Source organism: Neomonachus schauinslandi, chromosome 8 (assembly GCF_002201575.2).
Source record: "Neomonachus schauinslandi chromosome 8, ASM220157v2, whole genome shotgun sequence".
Classification (NCBI taxonomy): Eukaryota; Metazoa; Chordata; class Mammalia; order Carnivora; family Phocidae; genus Neomonachus; species Neomonachus schauinslandi.
Genome location: NC_058410.1, coordinates 51,509,282 through 51,537,138, shown reverse-complemented (window position 1 = coordinate 51,537,138; position 27,857 = coordinate 51,509,282). Strand labels below are relative to the sequence as shown.

Sequence of the window (27,857 nt, the reverse complement as noted above, 5' to 3'; positions counted from 1 at the left end):
GGCTAACTCCAGAAATGGGGAAGTCACACGTCCTCCAGCATCAATTCCTTCTGATCCTAGAGTTGGCTTTGCTCAGACAAATCGGCCTGTGGTTCACCACCCCTACTGACTCACTTCAGCATCGGTGATACTCCTTTGCCGTCTCTCCAACACCCACCATTCCTCTTGCCCTTTGTTTCACATCCTCCGGGGAAATTATTTTTTTAAATTTTATTTTATTATGTTATGTTAATCACCATACATTACATCATTAGTTTTTGATGTAGTGTTCCATGATTCATTGTTTGCGTATAACACCCAGTGCTCCATGCAGAACGTGCCCTCTTTAATGCCCATCACCAGGCTAACCCATCCCCCCACCCCCCTCCCCTCTAGAACCCTCAGTTTGTTTCTCAGAGTCCATAGTCTCTCATGGTTCGTCTCCCCCTCCAATTTCCCCCCTTCATTTTTCTCCCAGGGAAATATTTTATACTGACACCATTTCAATCAGTACTTGAATTCAGCCTTACGTATCTGATGTTATTTCTGTACTTCTGACGACAAATTCTACAATGCAGAGTAATGGTTCAAATTTTGATTTCAATCTTGATGTTAGTTACCTTTTCCAAGCCTGTTTCCTCATCTGTATAGACAGGAATAATGCTTAGTGCCTCCCAGGTAATTCTGAGGATTAAACAAAATCACGTTCTACTGACAGCACTTGGTGCAGCTCAGGGCAGAGCGCCACGCTCATTCACGGGGGGGGCCATAGTCACGCAGCATTGCATGCTTAGGGAATGCATCTTCTCATTACCACCGTCTTCACCATCATTATATTGATGATGATGATGACAAAATGTATTAAACTCTTTCTCAAGAGGTCCTTCAGAAGGCAGTAGGCCTTGTGGGAGCCACAGACAGAGAATCCCACCAAAGTGGCTCTTGATAGCTTCTTTCATTTTGTACTTTAGAAATGTTTAGAATGTATGTTTCCTGTTTATCTGTTCATTTATTCATTCATCGTTTCAACAATATTTTTTAAGCCCTTACTATATACCAGGCACTGCTCTGGAACCCGGGGATATAACAGTGAACAAAATAGATAAAATCCTCTACCTTCATGGAACTTATTTATAGTCTAATGAAGAGAAACAGACACTAAACGAATTCTCTAGGAAATATGTAATAGTATGTCCAGTGATGACAAGTGCTATGAACCAAAAATAAAATATTTTAAAAATAAAAATTAGGGGATAGGAGAGCAGCAGGGAAAGGGGTGAGGAGACCTGCGTGGATAGGAAAGTGGCAGTTTTAAATAGGATGGTCAGGTAAGTCTTGCTGAGATGAACTCTGGGCAAAAATCCAAACAGATTAGAGGCTGAAGCAAGGGGATCTCTGAAGCATAGCTGGGTAGGGTGTGTCCCAGGCAGAGGAAACAACAAAAGACCTCAAGCCCATGTATGCTTTGTGTGCTTGGGAAACAGCAAGGAGGCCAGTGTGTGGAGCAGAGCAAGGGTAGCTGTCAGAGGATGAGGTGAGGCTAGGGGTAGGGTAGACCATATAGGCCCTGCTGGTCCCATCGGGCAACCAGTAGTGTTGGGAGGCATCCTAAGGCACAGCATAAAACCACATTAGCCATATTCCAAAATTCCCCCCACAGCCCTGTGTGAATCTGGCATCTGAAGGGAGAATATTCATAGAGCTTGGTACTTCCAATATACCGTGTCACTGAATCCTGAGTCCTTGCCACATCCTGTGATATTATAATTTTCCCCATGTTAGGATTGAGAAACTGATTCAGAGATGCTAAGTGCCTACGTACTAAGTGGTACAACTGGTATATATCAGCTGGGTTTGAATCTAGTAATCAGCATTTTTTTCCCAAACTGTCCTTAACATTGCTGCTTCATTATTTGAAATCATGACCCAAGATCTGTGCATTTTACTATTTGGAAATTTTATTTCAAATAAGTCAACAAACAAGTAATATGACATACTTTTCCCAAATCTTGCTCTGGGGCTCGGGAAGGGGAGGTGTACCTCTAACCAAAAACCAAAAATAAAACAAAAAGGAACATAGCATCTGAGAGCCCAGCACATAATAGTCAACACTGAACTTAGTTTCAGGAGACCCTGATACTAGTCCCCTTGAGGATGGTTTTATACCAACAAATACTTGAAAACAATCTAAATGTTCACCAGTAGGGAATTAATTATGTTGACCTTTGAACAATGCAGGGGTTAGGTGTGCCAACCCCTTGCACAGCTGAAAAGCCCTGTATAACTTTTAACTCCCCCCAAATTTAACTATTAATAGTCTACAGTTGACCAGAAGCCTTACTAGTAACATAAACAGTCAATTAACACATATTTTGTATGTTACATGTATTATATGCTGTATTCTTACAATAAAGGAAGCTGGAGAAAAGAAAATGTTATTAAGGAAATCGTAGGGAAGGGGCGCCTGGGTGGCACAGTTAGTTAAGCATCCAACTTTTGGTTTTGGTTTAGGTCATGATCTCGGGGTCATGAGATTGAGACCCACATGGGGCTCTGCGCTCAGCACAGTCTGCTTAAGACTCTCTCCCCCTCTCCCTCTGCCCCTACCCCGCATGTGTGCACGCGCGCTCTCTCTCAAATAAATAAATAAATCTTTAAAAGAAAAAGGGGTGCCTGGGTGGCTCAGTCGGTTAAGTGCCTGCCTTCGGCTCAGGTCATGATCCCAGGGTTTTGGGATCAAGTCCCGCATTGCGCTTGCTGCTCAGCGGAGAGCCTGCTTCTCTCTCTACCTTTCCCCCTGCCCATGCTCTCTATCTCACTCTCTCTCTCTCAAATAAAAATAAATAAATAAATAAAAGAAAAAAAATCATAAGGAAGAGAAAATACATTTACAGTACTGTATTGTAAAAAATCAGTGGACCCCCACAGTTCAAACTCCTTATTGTTCAAGGGCCAACTGTAAATTGGTATAGCAATATATGAAAAACTAGGCAGACCCTAAAAATTGTACATGTTTATGTTTATTGCCGTAGGAAGACATACCATATATGTATATGAAATGGGAAAATAATGAGGTTAGGTAACACTATGGGTGATATCTCATTTTTGGAGAAACTGAGGGAAAAATAGTTGATTTTCATACAAATGCCTGGATTAAACTACATTTTTCTCATCAGCCTCAGAATGTTCCAGATTGTAGAAAAATAATTAAGCATTATTAATTTAAGCCTCTGCATATTTCATCAAGTTCAAGCAAATCTCCTTACACTCTTAGCAATTATTTTTAAATTGCTGCCTGATTGTTCCCTATGGGATACCTCCCAAAAGGCCTTCAAAATTTAATTTTGTGCTGTTAGTCAGAGACCTACTCTGTGTGAAGTCAAAGGACTGACCTGAAAAGATAGCGAAAATGGAGAACAAAATGCTTTAGCTCTTACTTTTACACTGTAACAATGTAACATCTTTGGTGAGAAATAAGTTGTTTTCAAATTCCTAGCTTTAGAATGTTTCTTAAAAGCATTGTATTTTCTAGGTGCTATTTATTTAGATGAGCTTTTTTTTTTTTTTTTGGGGAGGGGGGGAAGAGAGAGAATCTTCAGCAGGCTCCACCCTGGGCATGGAGGCTGATGAGGGGCTCAATGACTCAGGGGCTCCATCTCACAACCCTGAGATCATAACCTGAACCGAAATCAAGAGTTGGATGCTCAACCAACTGAGCCATCCAGGCGTCCACTATTTAGACGAACATTTAAAATTATATTTTGATATAAAAAATGGTATCTTCCTATCTTGTATCACTTTTTAATTTGTAATATTCTGGGTAACAAAACTTTAGATTTGTTTATTTCAAAATTTATGACATTTTAAAAAAGTATGAATATCTTAATCATTTGGCCATATAAAATATCCTTTCAATATATATATATAATATCTAATATAAATATATCTAATTCAATATGCATTTCACAAAGATAAAATTCTGGACATTCTGATTTGACGTTACAATTAAGTTGCATTTAAGATTTTAAACTTACCTCCTCCTTGTATCCAACCATTTGGTACTACTCGATGAAAAATTGAACCTACGTAATGTAGCCTGATGCCACTTTGAGAATACCCTGCTTTTCCTGTGCACAACATCTGAAAGTTTCTACATGTTTTGGGACATGCATCACAGTATAGCTACAAATAAAAATAAAAGGTTTCAAAGATTAAATATTTAATATTTTGACAGTTATAGATTCCTACCTCTACCTCCCACTTATTAAAAAAATAACAAAAATAAGAACAAAAAGCCTTTTACCTCAAAAACCAGTCTTCCAATTGGATAAAAATCAACAGAAATGTCCAAGAACACAAAAGCATGCTATTAAAATTAGGGAGAAAAAGATAATGCAGGTCAGTGTCTGGAAGAAAGTTTTAGAAATGACCAAAAATACCACAGAATAATGTTTTCAGTGATAAGATTTCAAAAGCAAGGACACCTGGGTGGCTCAGTCAGTTAAGCGTCTGCCTTCGGCTCAGGTCATAATCCCAGGGTCCTGGGATCGAGCCCCACATCGGGCTCCCTGCTCAGCGGGAAGCCTGCTTCTCCCTCTCCCGCTCCCCCTGCTTGTGTTCCCTCTCTTGCTGTGTCTCTCTCTGTCAAATAAATAAATAAAATCTAAAATAAATAAATAAATAAAACCCTTTAGTAGTGAAGCTTTGAATCATTTTAACCTACACACCAGACAGAGAACACATGGCCTAGATATCCCCTACGTTGCAAGCTAGGTGTGGAAAGGAACACTAGTTGGTCCCTTTGGGAAAAAGGACAGAATTTTCTGTCCTGAGTAATTTTGGGAAACATCCAGCATGAGTGCTATGGATTTGGTTACCATATATTCTCGATTTTGAGAGAGAGCACCAATTAGCTACCCAGAGCCAGGTCACGTCCTTTCTGAGTGGGAAAACAACGACACCATACCCATAGGAGGTATGGGACCAGGGGAAGGGAAGAGAATATGCTGTGCTTTCGTGTTATTTCAGTCATGCTCATTTGGCATCCTTTCTGATAGAGACAGCTAACATTTGTGTGATCTCGTCTAGCTCTACAAAGAGGCATCCAAAATGAAAACACAGTCTCCATCACAGTAGCATTCATTTAGGGAGCAGAGTGCACCTGATGGGATACATTTCAAATCTTGGGCACCATTCTTATACATAAAGGTGTCACCTGATTTAACAAACTACATAACTTGCCCTGCCCTATTTCTTAAGAATCTAGGAAACATAAATGAAATCACTTTTACGGTATCACTGTCACTACTTTATGTCACTTAAGCCTTTTTTTTTTTTTTTTAATTAAGAGACTGTAATAATATTGTGTTATCTGGCATCCAGGAAGTATTATGTCCATAGTAATTATGATTAACTTTTTTGTGCCTCTCAGCTTCTGTACTCCAAGTTCTGAATTATAAAAGAATAGTATAACTTTATTATAGGAGGCATAATATAATAAACTTAATAGGCTTGGGTGGAAAAAGAGGATATACTGGAAATCACGATTAACTTATGAAATGGGTAAGTCCATTCGGGCATCATTAAACTTCCCTCTGTGTCAATATATTATCTTTATGCAGTTGTCAAGAGTAGATAATTGGGACAATTCTAATGAAAGAGCAAATAAGCACAACACAAGGTAATGTCACCTAGCAGCCAAACATGCAAACATAATTACCTTGTATATCATTGCAACCCAGAAGTAAACAAGTCCCTGCAGCAAGAAAAATCTAGCCTCTGCACAAAAAAATTTAAGGATTTTCTCTGGAATCCAGGTCCCCCCTCCTCACTGCCATGAATTCAGGCTGTCATCATCTCTAGACCACACTACTATAGCAGTGTTCCAAGTGGTCACCCTGCCACCAAGGTCTCCCTACTCCACCCTGTTTTTGCACAGCCCTAAAACTTTTTCCAAAAAAGCAAAGATTATGTCATACTCTTTATGAAAAGTTCTGTTGGCTCAGCTTCCTTCTAGAAAAAAAGCTAACTCCTTAGTTCAGAATGGAGTTCAGAATGGACTAAGTTCAACCTTTCTTTAGTGGATTTTTTTTTCTCCCCCTCTTTAACACCTGGGGATGTTTCCCGTTGGGGAACTCTCTACGGGACCCACCACCCTCTAAAGACACTAAAGGGGCCAGATTCTCCCTCCCCCCACTCTGTGAGAGCGAGGGTGTGGGGTATGATTTGGGCTGGATTAGTCAGGTGCTCCTGCCTGGGGCCTTGGATGTCCAGGGAATGATGCAAAGACACCAGCTGAGAAGGAATTCTCAGTGAAGGTGGCCACTGAGAACTTAAAACCTACTCTTAAACGTTTATATTCCTTTGTTAGGATATCAGTTATTTATGCTGAATCAATATAAATGATCAAAGATTCCACTATTTTTCTTTAAAAATTAGTGTAACTTGCCTTGGTGTCTGTTAAGAATTTAGCAGAATAATCCACAGTAAGTGCCTCATAAAGTTCAGGGGGCTTAAAATCAACTACATCCCACATCTTGTGAGCCCATTTCTGAAGATCAAATGCATCACCCAGGAGCTGATCGTTAACAAAACACATCACATAGGAAGAATATTCCCAGATTTCATTCTTGAGTTCCTATAAAGGAAAAGGATAAAAAAAAAAAAACTATTGGGGGGGGCGGGGAACCAACCTTGCTATAAACCCACAAGCCAGAGCCCAACCGGGATAGACTCTTAACTGAATCTTTAAAAAAAGGGATTTTTTTTTGCTATCTTTTCGAATTTTGCTCTCAAATAGAATTTAAGAACATTTTTAAGAATCTGATATCACTAAAAGCAAAGAATGACCTAAAAGTAAATACTAAAAATGGTACAGTCATTGAAAGTAGACAGTGATCTGGTAATAAAAATCTGTATGCATAGCATACGTGTTAACTTGAAAACAAAACGTAGTCTCTGGCTTCATTTCTGAAATACAGTTTACTGTGTGTATACTTGGAAAGGGTAAGGATTCTGAGTAATACATGGTTTTCAGTGCCAAGGATGGAAAGAATGCTTTTTTGAGGGAGTGGGGTCAGGGAAAGGAAATGCCTCCTGGGGACCAGCAGGGACTTCTGGTGGACCCCAGGTGTAAGGAGGGAGAGAACTCACCTTTGTCAACACTTCCAAGTTTAAGCCCCTTAAAATGAAGTGCATTTGTGTGTTTATCCAAACACTAACAGTCAACCTCCTGAATTCCAGTGTGTGACCATGAGTAATGCCCCCTCGGAAGATAGATCTGGTTTATTATGACCCAGTGCCAGTCCTGGCAAAAGTATGAATAATTTGGGACAGCTGTTCTCAAATTTTAGCAGGCAAGCAGAATTACAGATTCCTGAGCCCCACCCGAGTTTCTGATTCTGATTCCGGAATGGGGCCTGAGAATTTGCATGTCTAACAACATCCCAGGAGATGCTGACGTTGCTGGTCTGGAGACCACACTTGGGGAAATGCTGGTTTGGGGAACAGTTTGCCTTCAGCTTGCCAATTTGCTGCACTCCCCGCTCTTCTCCCAGATTTCATATCCCATTCCAACACCCATATTAAAACCTAGTTTGAGGAAAAGAATAAACTTCTTGAGGCTGAACTATAAATCACTGATAAAGCCTGTGGGTCAATAGTCCCTAAACGGTTTAGATTTATCGGTGTTATCACATTTTATAGAATGCAAAACTTTAAAAAGGGGTATTTATTTAGCCCGGGTATGGCTAATGTGGATATTTATTTAGCCTGGTGGGAGAAATGCAGTAGAAGGTACACTTTACTCGGAGGCTGATGATGTAGATGCCTCATCTTTGTGTGTCGTCTGTGCGTGAGGAGGCTTCCTCTCACGCTTAAGATAGTGTCCTGGACCCAGTGGTTTCTGGGGCTTTCCAGCACTGAGACATAAGATGCTGCCTTCTTTGGAGGGAAGAGAAAAGCTTTTCCAAAGGCCCAGAAGCCACCACTCAGGGGAGGCATTACATTCTGCTGAAACGTAAGGCCAGCGCACACCTAACCTCAGATGTGCTAAGAGCACTACATATGACCCAAGGCACAATGCTTACATTGAGGAAGGCCGAAAACTGGCCTGAAACAAGAAAAGGATAAAGTGACAAGTGTCCAAGAGATGAGGGTGAGAAAAGGAAGAAAGGAAGGATAGGAAATAAAGAGTAGGTGGAAAGAAGCAGCAGTGATTACCTAGAAAGCCTCATTCAGGCCCCATGAGAAAAGCAGAAGGAAGAGAACACAAAACATCCCAAGGTCAGTAAACCCAGGCTGAAGTGGCTGGAAACTGCAGAATGGAATCCACAGCAGTCTTTAAGAATCCAGTGGGAATCTGTAAAAGGAATGGGTGCAGACCACAAAGCACGAGATCATGGCTCTCCTGTAGGTGGACAGTATGAGACTGGTAGGCAGTGTAAGTAGTTTGGTGATAAAAAAAAAAAATTAAGAAAAACATATTTTTGTTAAGGTAACCAACTGTCCTGACCAGCTGTCCCAGTTTGTCTAGGACTGTCCCAGCTTTAGCTTTGAAATTCCTGCTCCCAGGAAGGCCCTCCGAACTAGGCAAAGCAGGACCACTGGTCACCCCAGTTGTTGTAAGGATTGGAGTTAATATATACATAAGTCAAGAGAATAGCATCTGGCATATAATAAGCACTGTGTGTAGATGTTTGCTGCTGTTCTATCTGAATTCCAATGAGAATGTATCATGGCTCTGAAAATGGTAAGACTTAAAAAATGCATTGTGGCCTCCGTCCTGCAGCACTCACGTGAGTGCACAGTGCCATGAGACCGCACAGCAACACTGCAGGATAACCACAGGGTCACAGGACGTCCTCGTGCAACCACTGCTCTGGTCAGGGGACATGGGATTTCATCAGCCACTGGGGAGATAGGGTGGGGCAGGGAAACCAGGACTGGGACTTCACGGCTCTGGGCCAGGGATGGCAAGCAGGAAGTGTACCCCATTCCCACCTCACCCCAACAGGAGGCACGGCTGGGCCAGGATGCCACCTTAGAACTCTTTGTATCACATGTTCTAGGCAGAATTACCAAATGATCAGGGTTGGTACCCGAGAGGAAACCTATCTGCCCTCCTTAGGCAGGCTCTGCTAGCCCTGGGGCCTGGGGTTCTCCAAGGGTGCTGTTAGTGGGGAGAGGGCAGAGAGGAAGCTTTAGTTAGGACAGGGCTGCCCTGTGGGAACTTGGTGCCTGTCATCAGAGCTCCATAGGCCACAAGCTCCCCCCCCGTCCCCTGCCCCGCACAAGCCCCACACTGTGTCTGTGCTGTAGACCACCAAGACCTTCCAAAGTAAGGACCATGAGTGCCAAGGTGTCACAGGAAGTGTGAGTAAGCAGTGTGCAGGGAGAGCGGGCTAACCATCAGCTGGGGTACATAGCAGCATTGAGAGTCTAAAACTTACCTTTATCACATGTCTTCCAAAAGAAAATCCTGTAAATATTTTACTTTTTCTTAAAATCAGCCTGGTAAAATGATTGAAATGATTTAGGAAAAGTATATAATTTAGAGAAATCAAATCAAGTTGCTCTAAAATCACTGCTCCAGTTTTTCCAAAACAATGCATAGATGAATAACTGAGGCAAAACTCTGTTCATTGCCCATACCCCAAATATTCTTTACCCGTTTTTTCTCCTGTAGATATTGATCCCATGCAAATTCTTGAAGAGGAACTATTATAGGATCTTCAAATTTGGATGGATAATTACTCTTCAGAGTCTAGGTTTCAAAATAGAAATAATTATTTTAGAGTAAGTTCTCTTTTAAGGTAGAAATCATTTCCCCCAATTTTTATGGGGGCTTCAGGAGGTTTTATACAGTGCATACCCAGGCCACACAATCTGGCTTAGATGCCCCCAGAGGCCCCTGTGCTTACCTCCATTATTTCACTCCCCAGCTCATCCTGGGGCTCTGGCTTATTTGGTCTCTCATTTCTAGAGTATAAGCTCCTTGAGGGCCAAAACTATATCCTCTACTCCCACTGGCCTCAACATCTGGCGCGTAGTGGACCATCCACACATAGCAAATGAATGAGGAAATGAAGAAATAAATTTTGATTTGCCATGTTCTTTTAGGACCAGTTTTTCCCTAAATTAAACTCTTACTAAACTTTAGGGGATCTACAGATACTTTTTTTAATGAAAAGAAGATGTTACTTTATTTTAACTAGTGTTTTATCAGTTTCAGGTGTACAATATAGTGATTCAACAATTCCATACATCACCTGGTACTCATCAGGACAAGTGACCTCCTTAATCCCCAGCCCCTGTTTAACCCATCCCCCTCCCTCTACAGATAACTTTAAACTAAATTAAATGTTATTATTTTAATTTATCAATATGTGGAGAATGACCAAAAGGATATTGCTGTGGTTACACCCCTTGGGAAGAAGTGAAATAAATACTAAATATGTTTAGGTTTAGATACTGAGCATGTTTTGGTGTAACATACATTATTTTGTCTATACAAATCAGAGAAAATTCTTACTGGTTAACAATTCCTGTCAAAAAAACAAAGTTTTGCTTCCTGGTATGTTGCATTTTGCCTCCTGGTCAAGCGAGAGAAGGCAGAGGAGGCCCTAAGAGGCCTCACATTTCTGAGCGGGGCTGAGGAGGAGATCTGTCCCACAAGAAACAGTGACAGCAGGCTGCTGCAGTGGGCACCTTCTCCACTAAGGATGCTGCTTAGTGGTCTGACTGTGGCCTAAAAGAGGACATTGGCCTGGCATGTTTCATTAGGGGTGGGTATTCCAAGGCGGAGAAAGCCCTTGGGACCAGGGGGAGCTGAAGAGGGCAATAGCAGTTGGGTCATTTCCTTCTTAGACTCCTGCCCAACCAACAGATGATGATGTGTCCTTTGTCACAGTTCCAGGGTCCGTGCTTAGTTTGAGGCAATTGTGTTTCTAACTGGGGGGGGGAGGGGGGAACCATCTGGGATAACTAATAAGCCCAACAGTTTTCAAATTAAGCATCATCATACTTTCTTCATAAGTTAGTGTCTAGAATGGACTACATCCAAATTAGAATCTATGTAATACTCTTCACAAATCTAAATCTCCGACAGTAAATTAGGTATTCAGGACTGCTTACCAAAGGATCATGTTGAGAAATTATTCAAAGCCATATCCTTTATTAAGGTCAAACTAACTCAATTTACACTGATAGGTTTTCAAATTCAAATAGAGCTACAGTAGGCAAAAGCTCAAGAAAGGGAAAATTAACATTACTAATGTAACAAAGACATTGTTTTCTTGACTTAGCATCCTCTACAACAGGGGTTGGCAAACTGTGGCCAGCAGGCCAAATCTGCCTGTTTTCCTAAGACTTGAAAGCTAAGAAGAATTTTTAGATTTTAAGCAGTTGAAAAAGAAAAAAGAATCATCTTTCGTGTCATGTGAAATTATATGCAAGTCAAATTTCAGTATTTATAATTAAGTTTTATTGTTAAACCACCATTCATTTACATATTGTCTGTGGCCACTTTTGTACAAGGACACAGTCTAGTAGTTGTGACTGAGAGCCTATGGCCCTGAAGGCCTAATAATTTAACATCTAGGCTTTACAGAAAAAAACTGCCAACACCTTCTCTACAGTGTGGAGCAGGCACAAAAAACATGTGCCCTCAGAGAAGGAGCTAAAGAAAAACAAGGTAAAAAAATTCCTTAAATACAACTTGAGCCATAAACTTTATAGATCCCATCAGCCCAGCTAACAGCCCATAATTTCTACTTATTTTGATGATCCATGTATCGTTTTCAAAGACATTGCTTGTTCTCTTCCTCTTGATGTAAACTTCATCTGTTTCACAAATTAGTTACTGTGAAACTGAGCAAAGGAAACCTCACTTAAAATGGAGTCGGGAGGCCAGAAGGGGGAGCTCTCATGCTTTACCACCACCGCTCCTCAATTGCAGACCCCAGCAGGTCAGGAAGAGACAAACCTTGTATTCCCAACAGGAATAAGTCTATTTTACTCCTCCAGCAGAAGTAAAGGAGAATGTCTCCTTGCTCAGCAACAAGCACAGCCAATACCACAATCAGCCGGTGAGACTTTTACCACCCTGAACTCTCACTTTCTATCAGTGGAGTTTTCCTCAGAGCAACCCCTCCCAGCGTCCTCCTTTTCTCTATAATGTACCTGTCCTTTGATCTCCCAGATTGCCTTTGGTTTGCCATAGCTTCTATGTCCCAAATTGCTATTCCTGTGCTATTATCAAATAAACCCATTTTGCTGGTAAAATAACTGTTTTACTTTTAAGGTCGACAGTTTATTTCTTCACTTGATATAATTACAAACTTTTCTTTAACTCTGAGGATTTAGAGCCGGCAGGAAGGCAGGAATTGCTTAAGATTTCTTCTATTTGAGAACATTTTGTGTCAGGTATCCAGCTGGATAGTTTGGGGTACACAAACATGGACAGGGCATGGTCCTAGAGTCTGGTGGGGTTTTGAAGGAGAGAATTTTGGCATAATCTTAACAGTAGCATTCCCGGAGTAAACCCCAAAGATGTGCTGAATTCTGCATTTCTCCTGCATTTGGGTAGTATGTGTGCTGCACCACGGCGGACCTGGCCAAGGTCCCCCAGTTGCTTAAAGTGTTTTTCCTTTTATAGCGTTCCGTGTGTTTACAAAGAAATACCTGGATTCTCCAAAGCACTTGTAGGTCATTTGTTGAGAATCCCTTAAGAACCTAATTCGATTGGAATGCAGTAAATGCTAGAGAAAATTTAGAGGGGGACCCAAAAAACTTCCCAAATGAAGTTTCCAAAAATCACTTAGGGAGTTCGTAAAAAGAAACAAACAAAAATCAGTAGTTATACGGTATCACTTCTTCCTAAATATTTTTTCATGAATTTTTAAAATCCATAACGCAAGTAAAAATTGATGTGGAAATAAAATATGTGGATATCTAGAGGGGGGAATTATCCTCCCTCACCCAGCAAGGTTCTGAACTTTTCCTTCGCTCCGATCCCGCTTTAAAGGTAGCCCTTCTCTAAGTGGAACGTCCAGCCGACCCGACCCTGCCCCCTGGGAAGTACAGACTGAGACTACTCGGACGGGACACATCCCTACCTCCCGGAACATCGACCTCTGTCACCAGGAGGCGCGAGACCGGGAAACCGGAAGGGCCACCCGCACGTGTGGTTTTCTCGCGGTTACCTCAGCAGCGCTCTTCGCAATCTGAAAGCTGGAGCTTTTGAAGAGCCCCACCACCTTCACCTGCAGCGGCTGCTCGGGCGGCGACTGCGAGCGGCACCGGGCCGACCTTGGCCGGCACTGCTTCGGGCTCGCCATGGCGGCGCTGGGGGACTGCTCCGAGCACAAACACTGCGCGTCTCCGGGGCAACCGCGCGGCTCCGCCCCCGTCTGCAGCTGGGAGGAAGGACGCGAGTGGGCCGGCGGCGACGGCCGGGTCTTCTCTCAACTTGGCTCATGTTGCTGGTGAGCCGGGCGAGAGGCGGGAGAGGGCGCGCGGGCGGCCGTGGCCGGGGGACGGAGCTTCTGCGAAAAGGAACGGGGAGCTCCGCCGAAGCCCCGCGTGCCTCGGCCCGGCTGGCAGCCCACCCGAACCCCCTCTGGTATCCCCTCTACAGGGACGCCGCTTGGCCCTCGTCTCCCGGCTGCGCCAGATTTCACAGTAGATCGCCTTTCCGGGTTGGCGGGCAGCCAGTTGCGGGGGCGGGGCGGGGGAAGGAGGGGGCAGTGGGCTGGTAGCCCGTGCAACGCGGAGTCGGACCCCGCCCAGGGCCTGAGCCGCGCGGGCTGGGAGGCCGGGGCCTTCCGGGGAGCACGGGGGCGGGGCCGACCACCTGTGCGCACGGCCCCGGGAGGAGGCGCCGCCAGTCCGCACCGCTTCCAGCCGCAGCCGTCGCCGGGGAGGCGGTGTTGTTCAATGCCTGCGGAGATCGCTCGCCATGAAGCCCAACTTCTCTCTGCGACTGAGGATCTTTAACCTCAACTGCTGGTGAGAGCGCCCGCGGGGTGGGTCCGGGGCCACAGCTCCATTCGCACCCACAGCCAGAGGACGGAAGCCTCCCTCACATCCGGGCCACGGCTCTACCCTGTCCTCCAGTCTCCGGGGGCGGGGGGTACCCGCACCTCCAGGCCCACACCGGCCCCGGCTCCCGCGGTGCACGGAGAGCGCAGCGCCTCCAGCCATCACCTTGCCTGGCCCTTCTCGTCCTCAGGGGCATTCCCTACCTGAGCAAGCACCGGGCCGACCGTATGAAGCGCCTGGGAGACTTTCTGAACATGGAGAGCTTCGACCTAGCTCTCCTGGAGGAGGTGGGCAGTGTGGAACTTGTGTGGAACCCTGACTGGGACGGGGTGGGGGACGGCTGGGGGCGCAGGAGGGGACGTTTCCCGGGGGGCGGGCAGGCAAGCATCCTCGCCTCTTCCCTCAGGTGTGGAGTGAGCAGGACTTCCAGTACCTGAGACAGAAGCTGTTGCCCACCTACCCAGCTGCACACTATTTCAGTAGGTGAGAAGCCTACCTAACCCGTCTGGAAGCTTGTTCTCAGATCGGGAAGCTTTCGGTCCTACCAGCCCTTCCCTATCCTGCCCGCATCCTCCTTCCTCTTTCCCAGAGCCCTCTCCTCTGGGTGTGGGTGCAAGAGTAGGTGGAACCGGGAAGATGTGCGCTCTTCAGCCCATCCCAAGCCTTATCAAGTCACTCTGTCGTCCCACAGAGACTCTTGCTTTGAGCTTTGCTCTGGTGCTGATCTCAGCAACAAAACTGAGATAAAAAGTAGCTGATACAGCTGGGAGAGGAGGGAGGGGAAGGCTGGGTCTTTCTCTTTCTGCTTTTCTGGCCGTTAATCAGGACTTGGTTTGCAGTGGTGTCATCGGCAGTGGTCTCTGCGTCTTCTCCAAACATCCTATCCAGGAATTCACCCAGCACGTCTACACCCTCAATGGCTACCCCTACATGGTAAGCCTTATGTCAGATTTCTTCCGCCTCCCTTTCCCACCCCCCCAGTAACACATGGTAAAGGAGGCAGCCTTCCCCGGGCTGCAGGGGGTGGGCAGAAAGAGGGTGGCCATGCCCTGAGTTCCTGCTCCCTCCTGCCTGCAGATCCATCATGGAGACTGGTTCTGTGGGAAGGCTGTGGGGCTGCTGGTGCTCCATCTAAGTGGACTGGTGCTCAATGCCTATGTGACCCACGTGAGTGAAGCTGGCAGGGCTGGGATAGGCGGCCTGGTTCTGGGAGGGAGAGATGGGCCTCCTCTACTTGGGCTGCCTGAGGGTGAGCTTGGGGCCAGGATCTCCCAAGGTTACTGGGCAAGGTTTGCCCATTTTTTAACCAAGTATCATGCCAAGTGACAGACACAAGCATGATTTAGACCCTCAGATAGGGACCGTCAGTCTCATCTGCTATAACCTCACCTGTCTTGCTCAGCTCCATGCCGAGTACAATCGACAGAAGGACATCTACCTAACACATCGTGTGGCCCAAGCTTGGGAACTGGCCCAGTTCATCCAGTGTGTGAGCCTGGGCTTGGCAGGGGAAGTGGGATGGGCCAGGGGTTGAGGGGTGGTCAGGGCACCACTTAAACGAGGGCAGAGCCGGTTGGGGAAGAACTCCTGCCTCGCCAACCTGGTTCCCCCAGCCACACATCCAAGAAGGCCGATGTGGTTCTGTTGTGTGGCGACCTCAACTTGCACCCAAAGGACCTGGGCTGCCGCCTCCTGAAGGAGTGGACAGGGCTGCATGATGCCTACCTCGAGACCCGGGATTTCAAGGTGAGAACCCGCCTGATTATTTCCATGCCTACACCCTCAGCTTCTCTCCTCTTTCTCCCCTACGTCCTAGCATGAACCATCTATTCACTTAGGGCTCTGAAGAAGGCTGCACCATGCTGCCTGAGAACTGCTACGTCAACCAGCGGGAGCTAGAGCTATTTCCATTTGGCATCCGCATTGACTACGTGCTGTATAAGGTCAGGCCTGTTCCCTCAGTGTGTCTTCACCCACCATGTCTCTGTCTTTCACCAACTTGTGCTCATCTTTCGTCCAGCTAGTCTAGTCTAGTCACTGATGGCTGGAGAATGGGAGGAGGCCCTCAAAGATGTTTCTCTCTGGCCCTGACTTTTCCTAGGCGGTTTCTGGCTTTTACGTCTCCTGTAAGACTCTTAGAACCACTACAGGCCACGACCCTCACAGTGGCACCCCCCTCTCTGATCATGAGGCCCTGATGGCTACTCTGTGTGTGAGACACAGCCCCCCCCAGCACACCCCCAGCCCTACTCATGGTAAGTCACCCCCACCCTCTCCCGGGGTTCCTCCCCACCACAAGGCAGCCCCTCCACTCTGACCCGCTCTCTCCTGCCCCACTGCCCTGCTTTATTCTAGGACCAGCAGAAAGGTCACAGTTGGTCAGTATATTAAAGGAGGCCTGGATAGAGCTGGACCTGGGCGTGGCTCAAGCTCGCTGGTGGGCCACTTTCGCCGGCTACGTGATTGGTCTAGGGCTGCTGCTCCTGGCCTTGCTGTGCGCCTTGGCAGCTGGAGGAGGGGTGAGGGAGGTTGCCATACTACTCTGGACTCCCAGTGTGGGACTGCTGCTGGGGGCAGGGGCGGTCTACGTCTTCCACACGCAGGAGGCCAAGGGCTTGTCTGGGGCTCGGGCTGAGCTCCAGCATGTGCTGGGAAGGGCAAGGGAGGCCCAGGATCTGGGCACAGAGTCTCCACCAGCCCTGCTCCTGGGGCAGCAGGAGGGGGATGGAACTGAGGAACAATAAAGTTTGACACTTTTGTGGCTCTGCCTTTTCCTTGTAGAGGCAGTGATTGGGGCCAAGGGTCATTGTGACTGTCATAATATAGATGGCTGAGCTCCTACATGTCTACCCTCCCTGCACACCCTGCCTCCCACCTGCAGGCAGCCTAAGCCCTGTCTGAGGCAGAAACATTTTTATTGTAAACAGTGAGGCCTCCTCCCAGGCAGACCAGAGGAGCAGGGTAGCACAGTCCTGGGGTGAGGTGGTTTTCCGTGTAGGGATCTCAGAGGGCAGGCAGCCCATCCTCTTTTAGCCCTGGGCCCCCGGCTCCAAGGCCAGCTCACTGAGCCTGCGTTCTTCCTGGAAGCGGATAAGTTCATCTCGCTGGTTCACCACATCCACCAGCTTCTTCAGGAGCTGGTCCTCAGCCTGCCGATCGGCAGGGGTCTTTAGGGCTCCTGAAGACGACAACAAAGCTTAGAGAACAGGGACTTGGGCAGGGAGGCAGGAAAGGCACAGCTTAATCCCAGCCTATGTGACTTCCACAATTTGGGCTTTGTTTCCTCATCTATAAAATTGGGTCTGTCCACACCGGTGGTTTGCTAGCACTCTTCAGCAGCACCATTTTTATTTTAGTCTAGATTGATAATACATACGATATATGTGCAATTTCTATGCCCAGCATGGGGCCTGAAATCATGACCTTGAGATCAAGGGTCACACGGTCTTCCAGCTGAGCCAGCCAGGTGCCCCAGCAGCACCATTTTTAAAGTAAGGAATCTTAACATAAAAGCCCAGCTGTGCAGCCCTGACTGAACTGAAGGCAGAGTAGGGGCTTGGGGCCCCATTCTCTGGCTTCCTCCTGAAATGCCTCAGAGGCACTCGGACTAGAGGACCATGTGCTTGGTCAGTATCTGAGGTCATGAGGCTGTGTGTATGGCCCACCTACCTTCCTGGTTTACGTAGCTTCGTAGCTCCTGGTCCAGCTGCCACTGTTCCTCCTGCAGGTTCAGCTCTTTCACCCTGTGGAGGGCAGGGGTTGAAGAGTCACAGCTGTCCAGGGTGCCCGAGGACCCAGCTGGGGTCTGGCTCCGGTGCCAACCGTCACCACCCCCTGCCCCTTACGTGAGCATGAGCTCAGCTTCCTCCGCCAGTAGGCTGTTTTTCTTCCGAACGAGCTGTAGCAGCTGTTCCAGCCCCAGTGCCTTGTGCTGTTCTGGGGATCCTGACGGGAAGGAGGAATGGGCGAGGGGGGTCAGAGGTGTCAGGAGCATGAGGAGTGGAGCCTGCTGGGGACAGAGTCTGGTGGTTTGAGGGAGTGCTGGGAGGCGGAGGGATGTCGTAACTTGTCCCTCCTGTCTTTACTCACTGCTCTGGCTTCTCAAGGCCAGCTCCACCTTCATGCCCTCAGCCTCCAGCTCCCCTAGAGCAGTCTCAATTTCATTTAGTCGCCGCTGGACAGCCTGAGGGGCACAAGACAGAAGGCCCAGGAGTCTCTGGACTGCTCAAGTACAGAGCTCTGGAGAAACCCCGATCCCGCGTCAGAACTCTGACCCCATCAGAACCGCGAACCCGTAGACCTCACCTGGGCCTTGCAGAACCGCTTCATCTCCTCCTCCCTAGCGCGGCGCAACAGAGTCCGACGCCATGTTGGGTACTTGCTCATGGTGCCTGAGTTCTTGGCCAAGATCAGCAGAGCCTGTGGCAGGGTCAGGCCAGTCAGCCTGCCCCCCCTCGCCCCCCCCCCCCCCCAGCCGTTGGATAGGGGCTGGGGAAGCTCTGTTTGGAAGGGGTCAAAGCTTCCTGGGCTGGAGATACAGGGTAAGCTCTGGTAGAAGAGACAGGCTTAGACACCTGAGTCAGATTGGGTGAGAAGACATTCTGAGAGACAGGCTCAGAGGAGGAAGCATTCTATAGGTTTTTCCTGTGGTGGGCAGTGAGGCATATTTAGAGGATGTGTGCTGGCTTCAGCGGGATAGGTGGCCAGGTTCCTTCTCACCTCCTCCGTGTCTGAGTGCAAAGCCACGGTTTCCTCTGCTTCCTTTTCCTCCTCACTGGAGGAGGGACTCTGTTCCTGCTCCTCCTCCATGGCCACAACTGCACAGAGGAGTAGACATGGCCTGGGCCTCACGGCCTCCCTTTCCATTCCCCAGCATTCCCCTTTTCAGGAATCCCAGTACCACCCACTGCATCCCCACCCTGGGTGAGCACGTCTGGGCAAAGCAGGTACCTTGAGAGCTCTGGACTGGCATTCCCCAACCTACAAAGCTGCCCTCCAGGGCCTGGCGGGCCAAGGCCGAGCAGCTGCGGGGAGGCTTGGGTGGAGGCTCCAGTTCTGGGTCAGGGGTCAGATTAAGGGAGGACAGCCGCTGGCGTTCTGGGCTGGAGAGGCGGATCAGCCGGCGGGTAGGCTGGCTGGGGTTTGGGACAGGACTGGTCCCCTCCTGGGGGACGACAGAAGTTGAGGGCCCCGATGGCATGCTGTTTTCATCTGGTGTGGGGACGTCCTGGAAAAGCCACCATGTAGTCTGGTCAGTGACCTGCCCATTGTGGGGCCGAGGCTGCCCCTTTAGACAAATGTGGACCCTGTATTCACCCATGTATTCATTCACTGATGCCGTTTACTGAACAGTGTTAGGCAGCGTTCAACACACTTGAGATACATCGGTAAGAAAAATCTCTGCCTTCATGGAGCTTTCCTTCCAAAGGAGAACATTCAGTTACCCCCAGCAAAGTCTGCTGGGCTTGGAGAGACCCCTTTACTCTTGCCCACACCCCAACACACAGTTTCATAGTTTTTACCTGACTCTCAGGGCAGAGGTCAGTGCCATCCTCTTTGGGACCTGTCTGGGGCAGGTGCTGGAGGCAGTAGAAGTGTCCTGGGCAGGGTGGAGGAGGGGAGAAGACATGAGCCGTAGGCAGCCCGATGCCCAGATACTCCGTTTATCAGTGAGGGCAGGGGTGACAGGACTTGATTCGCAGGTGAATTTCTGCTGGCCTCCTGGTTCCTTAGAACCCCACATTTGGGGATTTGGAGGGGACAGAGAAGACCTTGAACTCAGGGCAAGAGAGTGCCATCTTGCGCCTGTTGCCACCTTGTGCCCCGGACCCCAGTTGCCCTCCAGTTTCAAGTTCCTTGCCCCCCGACGGCCAGGCCCGCTTACCGTCTCCTGGGTGCTGCCCGTAGCCACCGGGCCACAGCATGGCCTCACAGCTGTGGCAGCGGAAGCAGCTCCGGTGAAAGAAACGGCCATCGGCACAGGAGCGTTCCAGGACGTAGAGGTGTTCCCCACAGAGTGCACACAGGTCCCCGGCACCAGCCTGCACCAACCCCCAGACCACAGGGTCCGCTGGAGTCAAGGCCAGTGGCAAAGATCGTCCTCCTCCTTGAAACACCCCTTCTTGCCCTCCCCAGGCCTCTGTCTGCAGACAGGGCCCACTTTCTCACCTCCTGGTCTTGGGATGGGGGTGTCGGGGGTACACCAGACTCCGGGACAGGTGGCTCCTCAGTACTTGGGGTCTTAGCCTCTACCTAAGGAGGTAAGTGTTCAGGGAGGGAGGTGGAGGGGCAGGAGGGGCTGGAGAGTGGCTATGTGTGCAAAACAGAAAAATCTGAAAGAAGTGAGCCAGGCAGTGAACCTGGATAGGGGGGTTACAGGATGCAGGAAAGAGCAGGGGCCTCTGCAGCCCTACATGCATTTACCTCCAGGCGCAGCTTCTTGCCACCAGTATCCTCCCCATTTTCCTGCAACAAGTCCTACACTCGGCATGGGGCTCTGAGCTACAGCCCTACTCCCATTAGGAATGTCCTCCCCATCACCCAGGGACCCCCACTGCCCAGCTCCAACCCTGCCCAGACTCGCCACCTGGGCCCGGGTCCGTTGCAGGGTCCTCTGCAGTTTGCCAAGGAATAGCACAGCACTGGGGGTCCCGGGAAAGCCTTGGCTGGCAGGGCCTGCGGGGGGGGGGGGGTGGCCAAGTGGGTGGCGAATCAGTGCTGTATGTCCTGAACGGACAGCCACGGCCCAGCCCGGGGTGCTGCTCCCAGCTGTCCCTCCCCCGCACCTACCCTCCAGGCCACCTGGGCTGTGGGGCACGTTCTTGAAGGTGCTATGGAAGTGGCTGAGGTATGCGATGAGGCCCAGTGGGTCGCTCCCTGCCACCACCGCCTTTGCGGACAGCATGGGCGTGATGCCCAGCTCATACTCCGCCATCTTTAGTGCCCAAGCAGTGGCTTCCAGGGCCCCCAGCCCTTGCAGCTCTGAGGGTTCCCTGTGGGGTGTCGGGGAGAAAAGCCAATGCGAGACCAGCACCTGACCCCACTGAAGGGGGAGAGGATGAGGAGTGAGCAGTGGGCAGGGGCTGGTGGGGCCCAAGGGAGGACAGGGCATGAGGGGTTTATGCTCTGCTATACACCCACCCCCCCGGCTCCCCACCCAACCACCGACAACTTTCTGGCCTTGGGGGGCTCCCTACTGAATGCATCTGACTCCCACAAGACTCAGGGAGGGGCAGTGACTTGGGCACAAAGACTACCAGCAAATGATGGCACTGGCGCCCTCAACCAGGGGTGACCCCTACACAATGCCCCCCCCCCCCCCCCCCCCAGTCCCCGCTGCTGGGGGTGGGGGGAGGGGGCAGAGGCATGAGAGAGGTGTGGCCTGCCAGGGACCACTGAGCCTGATCTGAACTCACAGCAGGCCGGGCCGCAGCCGGTGCAGCAGGGCGCACAGGGCCCGCCCGTCAGCCCAGGAGGAGGACAGGTCGGTGACGTGGACGCCCGGGTACCCAGCGGTCTGCTCCTGGCACCAGCGCAACAACTCCTGGCTGCCTGCCGAGCCCGAGAGAGGAGGCTGTGCTGCACCCCGGGGCGCTGGCTCTAAGCGCGCCCAGTGCCCGGGGCTCAGTCTGGGGGGGCGGGGGGGGGGGGGAGAGGCAGGGCCCATCCCTACAGGGGCACCAACTCAGTGCTCACTGAGCAGCACTGCCTTCATCCCAGTTGTCTCCTGGAATAAAGTGGACGAACGAGTCAAGTGGTAGCACTGCTAGCCAGAAGAGGGCAGGAGGCTGTGAACCGAGGGACAGGGGAGGCCCGGAGGCTCAAAGGGAGGGCGGGTCTGCGGTCTGCAAGGCTGGGAGGGCTCTGGAGGGGGTGTGGCAACACGCATCTGGCGAACGGATGGGCCCCGCTCGGCGCTCTGCTGCCCCGCACCTCCTGGAGGCCCCGGACTTGCCCACCATCCACCCTCCAGCCAGGGGCTGCTGCTGTGCCGGTGCCTGGTGCTGGCGCCACACTGGGTGGCGAATATTTTGGGCAACCCCCCCACCCCCTGCCGAGGAAGGCTTGCTCACCCATGGCTGGACTTCCGCCGTCTATCTTGTCGCTGTTCCTCCTCACAGGCTCCTTGGCTGCCACGTCATACAGGTCTCGTACCTAAGGCGGCCCCTTTCAGGTCTCCAGACAGGCTGACCAACCCGCCTCAGCCCTTGGGTAGGGGCCTGCCCTGGGGAGTCCGGTGGGTGCCAGGGGGTCTGACCTGATTGGGAGTCACCGCCCGGAGGTTCAGGGTGGGGTAGCGGGTGGCTGGGTCCAGCCCGTACTGCGCCACGTTGCGGTGCATGTTTTCTGGGGAGGTCTGTGAGAGGAGCTGGTACAAGCTCTCCCTGAGGGAGTAAGTGCGAGGGCAGGGGCTCGTGTGGGAGGGCACCCATCAGCACCCACCCCTCGAGAACTGCCAGGCCTTCCTGGATTCTCTCACCCATGCCCCCCATCTATTCACCCAGAACCCCCCACCCTCTTCCTGATCCTTGTCCTGTTTCTAGCCCTGCCCTCCCCACCCCCCAACTCGGGCCTCACCGCTCGGCCAACACTTCTAGGGGCCCAGCACCCTCTGCCCACCGCTTCACCATCCAGGCGGCATCAAAGGCTGCCAAGAAGCCCCGAGCCACTCCAGTGCCCAGGGGCCAGAAGGGCTGCAGGGGCAAAAAAATAGGGAACAGTTCAGTGAGAATCCAACAGGAGTGCCCAAGCCCTGATGCCCCCAAAATCATAGCTGAGGGGGGCCCCACACCACACCACACCAAGCAGCCCTCAGCTCCTCCCCACAACCAGCAAACCTTTTTCACCCCCTCCTTCCTAGGAGGCAACCTTCCTCCCCCCAACCATGGAACCCCTGCACCTCCTTACAAGGAGTTCCCGTTTCTGGAAGCCCCAGGAAGCTCAACCTCTCCCCCCCCATTCAGGGAGCCCTGGCCCCCTCACCTCCACCAGGCAGTCCCCCACCAGCCCCAGCAGCAGGCGGGCGCCGTGCTTCTCCTGCACTCGAGCAGAACTCTCTGCCCGCATCATGCTTGTGAAATCAAAGGCAGAGATGTCAGGGCGCCCGTGGGCGTCCCGGGCAAACTCCAGCTTCCCGAGCTTGCCGTGGGTGGCGAAGTCAGCAGCTGCCCGGACGAAGCGCTGCAGAGCCTCGGGCACCACATTGGCGCTGCCCAATAGCCGGTCGATCTCCGGCCAGTCCTACAAGCCAACAGAGCAGAACCAGCAGGGTAACTGGGCTGGACTAGAATCTGAACATCCTGCCTCCCACCCTCCAGCCGCTTCCACAGCACTCCCCCTGCTGCTGGGGCTCCCCGCCCCCAAGGCCCAGTTCCATTACTGTTACTGTGCACCTGTTTTGGATAAGACCTGAACTTCTCAGCCTCAGTTTCCCCATCATTTAGAGATGACATACCTAACTCCCCGAGGTATTCATGAGAATTCAGGTGAGAAAATGCACGTAAAGTTCGCATCACAATACCTAGCACATAGTAGGTTTTCAACTAGTTCATTCAGCAAATATTTACCAGGTGCTGACTACACACCAGCTATCATTCTAGGTGCGGGGCATCTTCAGCAAGCAAAAAGGGCAAAGAGACAAAACCCCTGCCCTCGTGGAGCTTACATACGTAGCTCTTTGGCTGGTAGCAGGTGTTTAGCCCAGAATATGGTTCAGGTTGTCCTGTAAACCCCAGGGGAGAAGGGCTTGCTGAGGTGGAGAAAATGTCAGGGCAACGGCAGAAGAGGACAGGCTCCCTCCACACCAGGGGGAGACACCGTGTCCAGGGCTGGCCTCCACCTCACAGGGCCCACCGCCCAGCCCCTCCCTCCCTGCCCGGGCCCGGGCCCCACCTGACGCAGCACCCCCAGCCGCAGCAGGCACTGCTTCTTGGCTGTCATCACAAAGTAGTGGGTGTCATCCTTATAGTACACGATGTTCTCCAGATCAATGCCTGCAGGGACACCACCGGGGGGAGATGCGTCTCCTCCTCATTCTGTGTCACCTCTCCAAACACCCAGCTGTGCCTGACCTCTGAGAGCTGGGGTCACAGCTTAGACTGCGGTGGGTGCCCCCTACACAGGGGCCCAGGAGTTCTGGTGGCACAATGGGCCCTCTGTCCCAGGCCCAGGAGGGAGAGGGAGGAACCAACCCACAGTCAGCTGGAGGGAGGGGAGACCCTGTGAGAGGGTGTCCCGACCTGTGGCTTTGAGCAGACTCTGGAAGAAGCTCTGGTTGTAGATCCTGGCCACGCCGCTGATCTCAGGCACCTGCGTCTCTTCCACTGTGCGTCCATTCACAAAGTTGACCGTGATGCCAATGGCCAGTTTGCCACGCATTTCTCGCACTGTGAAGCCTAGAAGTGGGGGCAAGTGAGGGTCGGTAGGTATCGGCAAGAGAATGAGGGGCATAACAGCCTAGAAGGGTGCAGGAGGAGCCTAAGATGCTGGCTTCTTTGAAGGAAGGGGTCACTCACCTTCAGGGACGAATTTACCTCCGGCAGCAGAGATGAGAACATCAAATTCATAGTTGGCCAGTTGGGCTGGGGGGCTGGGCTGGAGCTGGGCACGCCAGCCACTCCCTGGGGCAGAAGGTGTGAGAGGCACAAAGGTGTGGATGTCTGAAGGGGCCCGTACATTCCCAGGACAAGCCAGGGAAACAAACAAATGCGTGAAGCCCTTTGCAGCTGACAGTTTAGCAAGCAATGACACATTGTCTATCAACTTAAGCCTTCAAAACAGCTGTGGAAAGTAGGTAAGGAAGGACATATTTCACAGATGCTCAAAATGAGGCTCAGTGTGGTTGCACAAGGGCGACTCAGTTGACTCCCAATCCCACCCTTTTTCTTCCACGGGCCAAGATATCCTTGGCAGATGGGCGTCTGGGGAGCAGAGAGGTACTTACCCTTTTTGGGAGGGGGCTGGAGGCCGGTGAAAGTGACACCCCAGTGAATTTCCACCCCGAGCAGTAATGCCACTTTCAACAAAAGCAGCTGAAGCTGCCGGATGCCTGGAAGGGAGAGGAGATTAGGAACAGGGGCCCCAGGGACGCAGCACAGGGCCCCCAAGCACCAGTGGGCTCCGGGTCAGAGCTGGAAGAGGTCTTACAGGTCCCTCGGGTCCACTGCCCATTTTGCAGATGAGGAACGTGAGTCCTGCAGGTCACCTGGCTAAAGTGCATCTTGTCCCCTCTGCCTCTTGGCGGTCCCAGCAGCCCCCCACTGGCCTGTCTGTAGGCCCAGGCTCACCCGCCCCTCTAGGCCACCACGTGGTGCTCACTGATGTGGTCCAGGGTCCCTGTGCAGAAGCGCCCATAGAACTTCTTGGCGCCAAGTGCCCTAAGGTCATGGATGGTGAAGGGCCAGAGGTGCAGCACGTTGTGGCGCGAGAACTTGGTGCGCTTCTCCACCAGCACCACACGGGCCCCCAGCAGGGCCAGCTCTGCAGCAGCCCGCAGCCCACAGGGTCCAGCACCCACCACCAGGCACTGCGAACACACAAGGCAGTATGGGCATGGCATCCCGTCTCCCTCCTCTGACTACCCCCAGCCGTCCAAGCCCCGTCCCAGGCAACGTGTGTCCACCTTGGTGTTGGTGCAGGCCCGGCCCTGCTGGTAGACGGGCTGGCCTGCTCGCTTGTCCAGCTTGGCCCACAGCGACTTGGCACTCCAGTAGTTGAGCTGGGCCTTCATCTTGCGGTACTGGGGTAGGCCCCCACCGGGCTCTAGCCCTAGGGCCTCGCATAGCCCCTGGAAGCTGCTCAGCACATCCTGGCACAGCTGGGCCTGCAGGAAGCTCTCAAAGTGGGCATGCGCTGGGTTGGTGGAGGTGGGTGAAGCCATGGAGGCGGCCGAGGCTCCCAGGCAGGGAGCTCCCCAGCAGAGGCCTGCAGCTGCTGGAGAGGAGGAGGGAAGAGAAGGGGAGGAGGCTGGAGAAAGGAAGGAAGGAAAAGGATGGGGAGGAGAAGAAAGCAGGCTGGTGTCCCCAGGGGGCTCTGCGTCCACCCCTGATGGGCTCTGCTCTCTCCTCTCCCCCAGCCCACTCCCAATCTGCTCCAGAGACAACTGCTCTTCCTTCCACTCCAAGTGAAATTTGCCAAATTTGGAAGTGAAAAATCAGCAGTCTTGGGCACAGGGGGCAGGAGGGAAGACAGGGAGCCTCCAGCTCAGCTTTCCTGTCCAGGGAGCTCCAAGCTCCCCTCCATCTCTGGGGCACTGGGCACAGGAATTCCGACCCTGCCTTGATGGGACCCCGGAAGCTGGGCATGGCAGACAGAATATCTCAGACGTGGAGAGGGCAGGCAGCCGGGAGGAGAGTTTTCCTTGCCGGGCAGACACAGACAGACCTAATACCTGCAATCCCAGCTGCTCTCCCCTCTCCCTCCACACCTCCCTGTGCGGGCACCCCTCGAGGACCCCAGTGCCCCGCTAAGCGTGGCGTATGTCTCATGCCAGGAGCAAAGCTGTCCTCCCTAGAACCCGTGATTGCCTCCTGAGGAGGAGGAGACCGTCTCTAACTCCCTAGGTTCCCGTTCCCACTACCCAAACCACCTCAACAAACAACCCGAGGATGTTGCGACTGCCTGAGGTGACAGAGGACTGGGTCTATTTCTGACTCACTGCGGTCAGAACACTTCCCCTGTGACTGGCGGCTGCTCGGGTGGGCCTCGAGAGCGGTCGGGGGGGGGGGGGGGGTGGCGACAGCCTGGGTTCGCTCCCCCCAGCTTCCTCCCACTCGCAGCGACGCCCCGCCCCGCCCCACCCCCCGGGAGCCGGGGCGCGCTCTCCCAGGAATCTCCCGAGACAAGGCCTCCCTTTGTGCCCCTCTCCCTCGCTCGAGCCCCCACGCAACTTGAGGGGTGTCGAGTGGGGGCCTTCTCACGCTGGGACCGGGAGAAATAAGAGGGTGCGGAGGTCGGGGTTGCCCACGGGGTTATTAGGTGGCATCGATGGGGACAGGTCCTTGGAGCTGACCCCCGCGCGCACTCGGCCACCCCACCGGGCCCGGCTGGAGCCCAGCGGGCCGGGCCGAGGGAGGAGGAGACTAAAGTTACCCGCTGCGGGTCACCTGGATGCGGGCAGCCGGAACATCAGGAAGGGCAAAGGTCTCTCTTGAGGGTTCGGGGAATGGAAGGAGGATCTCAGAGAAGGGGTAGAGAGGGGCGACTCAGCCTGGAAAGGCCAGGACAAAGGATGTGCGGGGTGGGGGGGGGGGGGGGCAGGGGGGAAGGATGGAGGGGGGGCGGGGCCACTGGCACCGGGGTGAGTGGGGCGGGGGGTGGACATCCACGCTCTGGACGGGAAAGTCTGGAGACGGGCTGAGCAGGGCGGGGGCGAGGGGAGACGGGCCGGACCCGCCAGGAGGAGTTCCCGAGCGCCCGGGACGGCGTTTCCCCGGAAGCGAGCCCCCGCCCCCACCCCCGGCGGGCAGGGGGCGCGCAGCTGGCGCCGCTGGACGACTTACCGGGCCTCCGGCGAGCGGGGAGGGCCGCTTCCCGCCCCGCGGGCGTCTCCGACCAGGCGGGTGGGGGAGGGCGGGGGCGGACGAAGGGGAGCCGAAGGAGACGCGGAGGGAAAGCGGCGGACGCGGGGCGGCGCGCCGGCTGCGCCCGGCCGGGGAGTTCGGCGGGGTGTAGGCTTCGGCGCCGCGCGCGGGGCCCGAGAGGCTTTATTCGCGCCTCATTAGCATCTCATTACCCCGCGATCCCGGGCTCGGGGCAGCTCCAGGGCTGCCTACGTCTGCTGGGTGGTGCCCGAGGGCGTGGCGCTGCGGACGCCTTGTTCCGCTCGAGGGTCGGACACC

At 52.0% G+C, this 27,857-nt stretch overlaps 3 protein-coding genes and 1 long non-coding RNA gene across 11 annotated transcripts in view; 2 read left to right on the top strand and 2 right to left on the bottom strand.

The window, feature by feature from the left end:
• The window catches only part of PPIL6 (peptidylprolyl isomerase like 6), a 29,558-nt gene extending 16,242 nt beyond the window's left edge, over positions 1 to 13,316 (bottom strand). The window contains exons 1-5 of one of the 2 annotated variants that reach the window (XM_021693159.1): positions 13,182 to 13,316; positions 9,647 to 9,742; positions 6,428 to 6,616; positions 4,283 to 4,345; positions 4,014 to 4,161 (exon numbers count right to left, since the gene is read on the bottom strand). In XM_021693159.1, coding sequence (XP_021548834.1) covers positions 4,014 to 4,161; positions 4,283 to 4,345; positions 6,428 to 6,616; positions 9,647 to 9,742; positions 13,182 to 13,316 — 631 coding nt within the window. The remainder of the gene's footprint in view (positions 1 to 4,013; positions 4,162 to 4,282; positions 4,346 to 6,427; positions 6,617 to 9,646; positions 9,743 to 13,181) is intronic. The other variant, XM_021693160.1, reaches the window with a different exon arrangement.
• LOC110583093 overlaps positions 1 to 13,723 on the top strand; it is a 37,584-nt gene extending 23,861 nt beyond the window's left edge. For both annotated transcript variants that reach the window (XR_002480489.2, XR_006540472.1), the window contains 2 exons: positions 13,004 to 13,463; positions 13,616 to 13,723. This is a non-coding gene — a long non-coding RNA (uncharacterized LOC110583093). The remainder of the gene's footprint in view (positions 1 to 13,003; positions 13,464 to 13,615) is intronic.
• Positions 13,724 to 13,732: 9 nt separating this feature from the next.
• SMPD2 (sphingomyelin phosphodiesterase 2) lies at positions 13,733 to 16,780 on the top strand. The gene is made up of 10 exons (XM_021693158.1): positions 13,733 to 13,986; positions 14,210 to 14,306; positions 14,426 to 14,502; positions 14,859 to 14,952; positions 15,097 to 15,186; positions 15,422 to 15,504; positions 15,633 to 15,765; positions 15,858 to 15,962; positions 16,121 to 16,274; positions 16,375 to 16,780. The coding sequence occupies exons 1-10, from the start codon at positions 13,937 to 13,939 to the stop codon at positions 16,761 to 16,763; spliced, it is 1,272 nt and encodes a 423-aa protein (XP_021548833.1). The 5' UTR covers positions 13,733 to 13,936; the 3' UTR covers positions 16,764 to 16,780.
• Positions 16,781 to 16,926: 146 nt separating this feature from the next.
• MICAL1 (microtubule associated monooxygenase, calponin and LIM domain containing 1) lies at positions 16,927 to 27,685 on the bottom strand. Of its 6 annotated transcripts, none has more exons than XM_021693063.1 (25): positions 27,519 to 27,685; positions 25,640 to 25,983; positions 25,336 to 25,543; positions 24,962 to 25,066; positions 24,534 to 24,638; positions 24,258 to 24,413; positions 23,911 to 24,011; positions 23,002 to 23,259; positions 22,597 to 22,712; positions 22,277 to 22,403; positions 22,092 to 22,173; positions 21,435 to 21,570; positions 20,809 to 21,011; positions 20,606 to 20,694; positions 20,443 to 20,484; positions 20,188 to 20,271; positions 19,904 to 20,060; positions 19,542 to 19,618; positions 18,970 to 19,246; positions 18,739 to 18,836; positions 18,325 to 18,438; positions 18,109 to 18,202; positions 17,865 to 17,964; positions 17,689 to 17,762; positions 16,927 to 17,197 (listed from the first exon to the last, which is right to left on the bottom strand). In XM_021693063.1, the coding sequence occupies exons 2-25, from the start codon at positions 25,895 to 25,897 to the stop codon at positions 17,049 to 17,051; spliced, it is 3,210 nt and encodes a 1,069-aa protein (XP_021548738.1). In that variant the 5' UTR covers positions 25,898 to 25,983; positions 27,519 to 27,685; the 3' UTR covers positions 16,927 to 17,048. The 6 variants fall into 6 exon arrangements, with proteins under 6 accessions (XP_021548738.1, XP_044773643.1, XP_021548739.1 ...); XM_044917708.1 differs by having other exon boundaries at positions 20,821 to 21,011; positions 21,435 to 21,582; positions 22,095 to 22,173; XM_021693064.1 differs by having other exon boundaries at positions 25,640 to 25,950.
• Between the last annotated feature and the right edge of the window lie 172 nt (positions 27,686 to 27,857).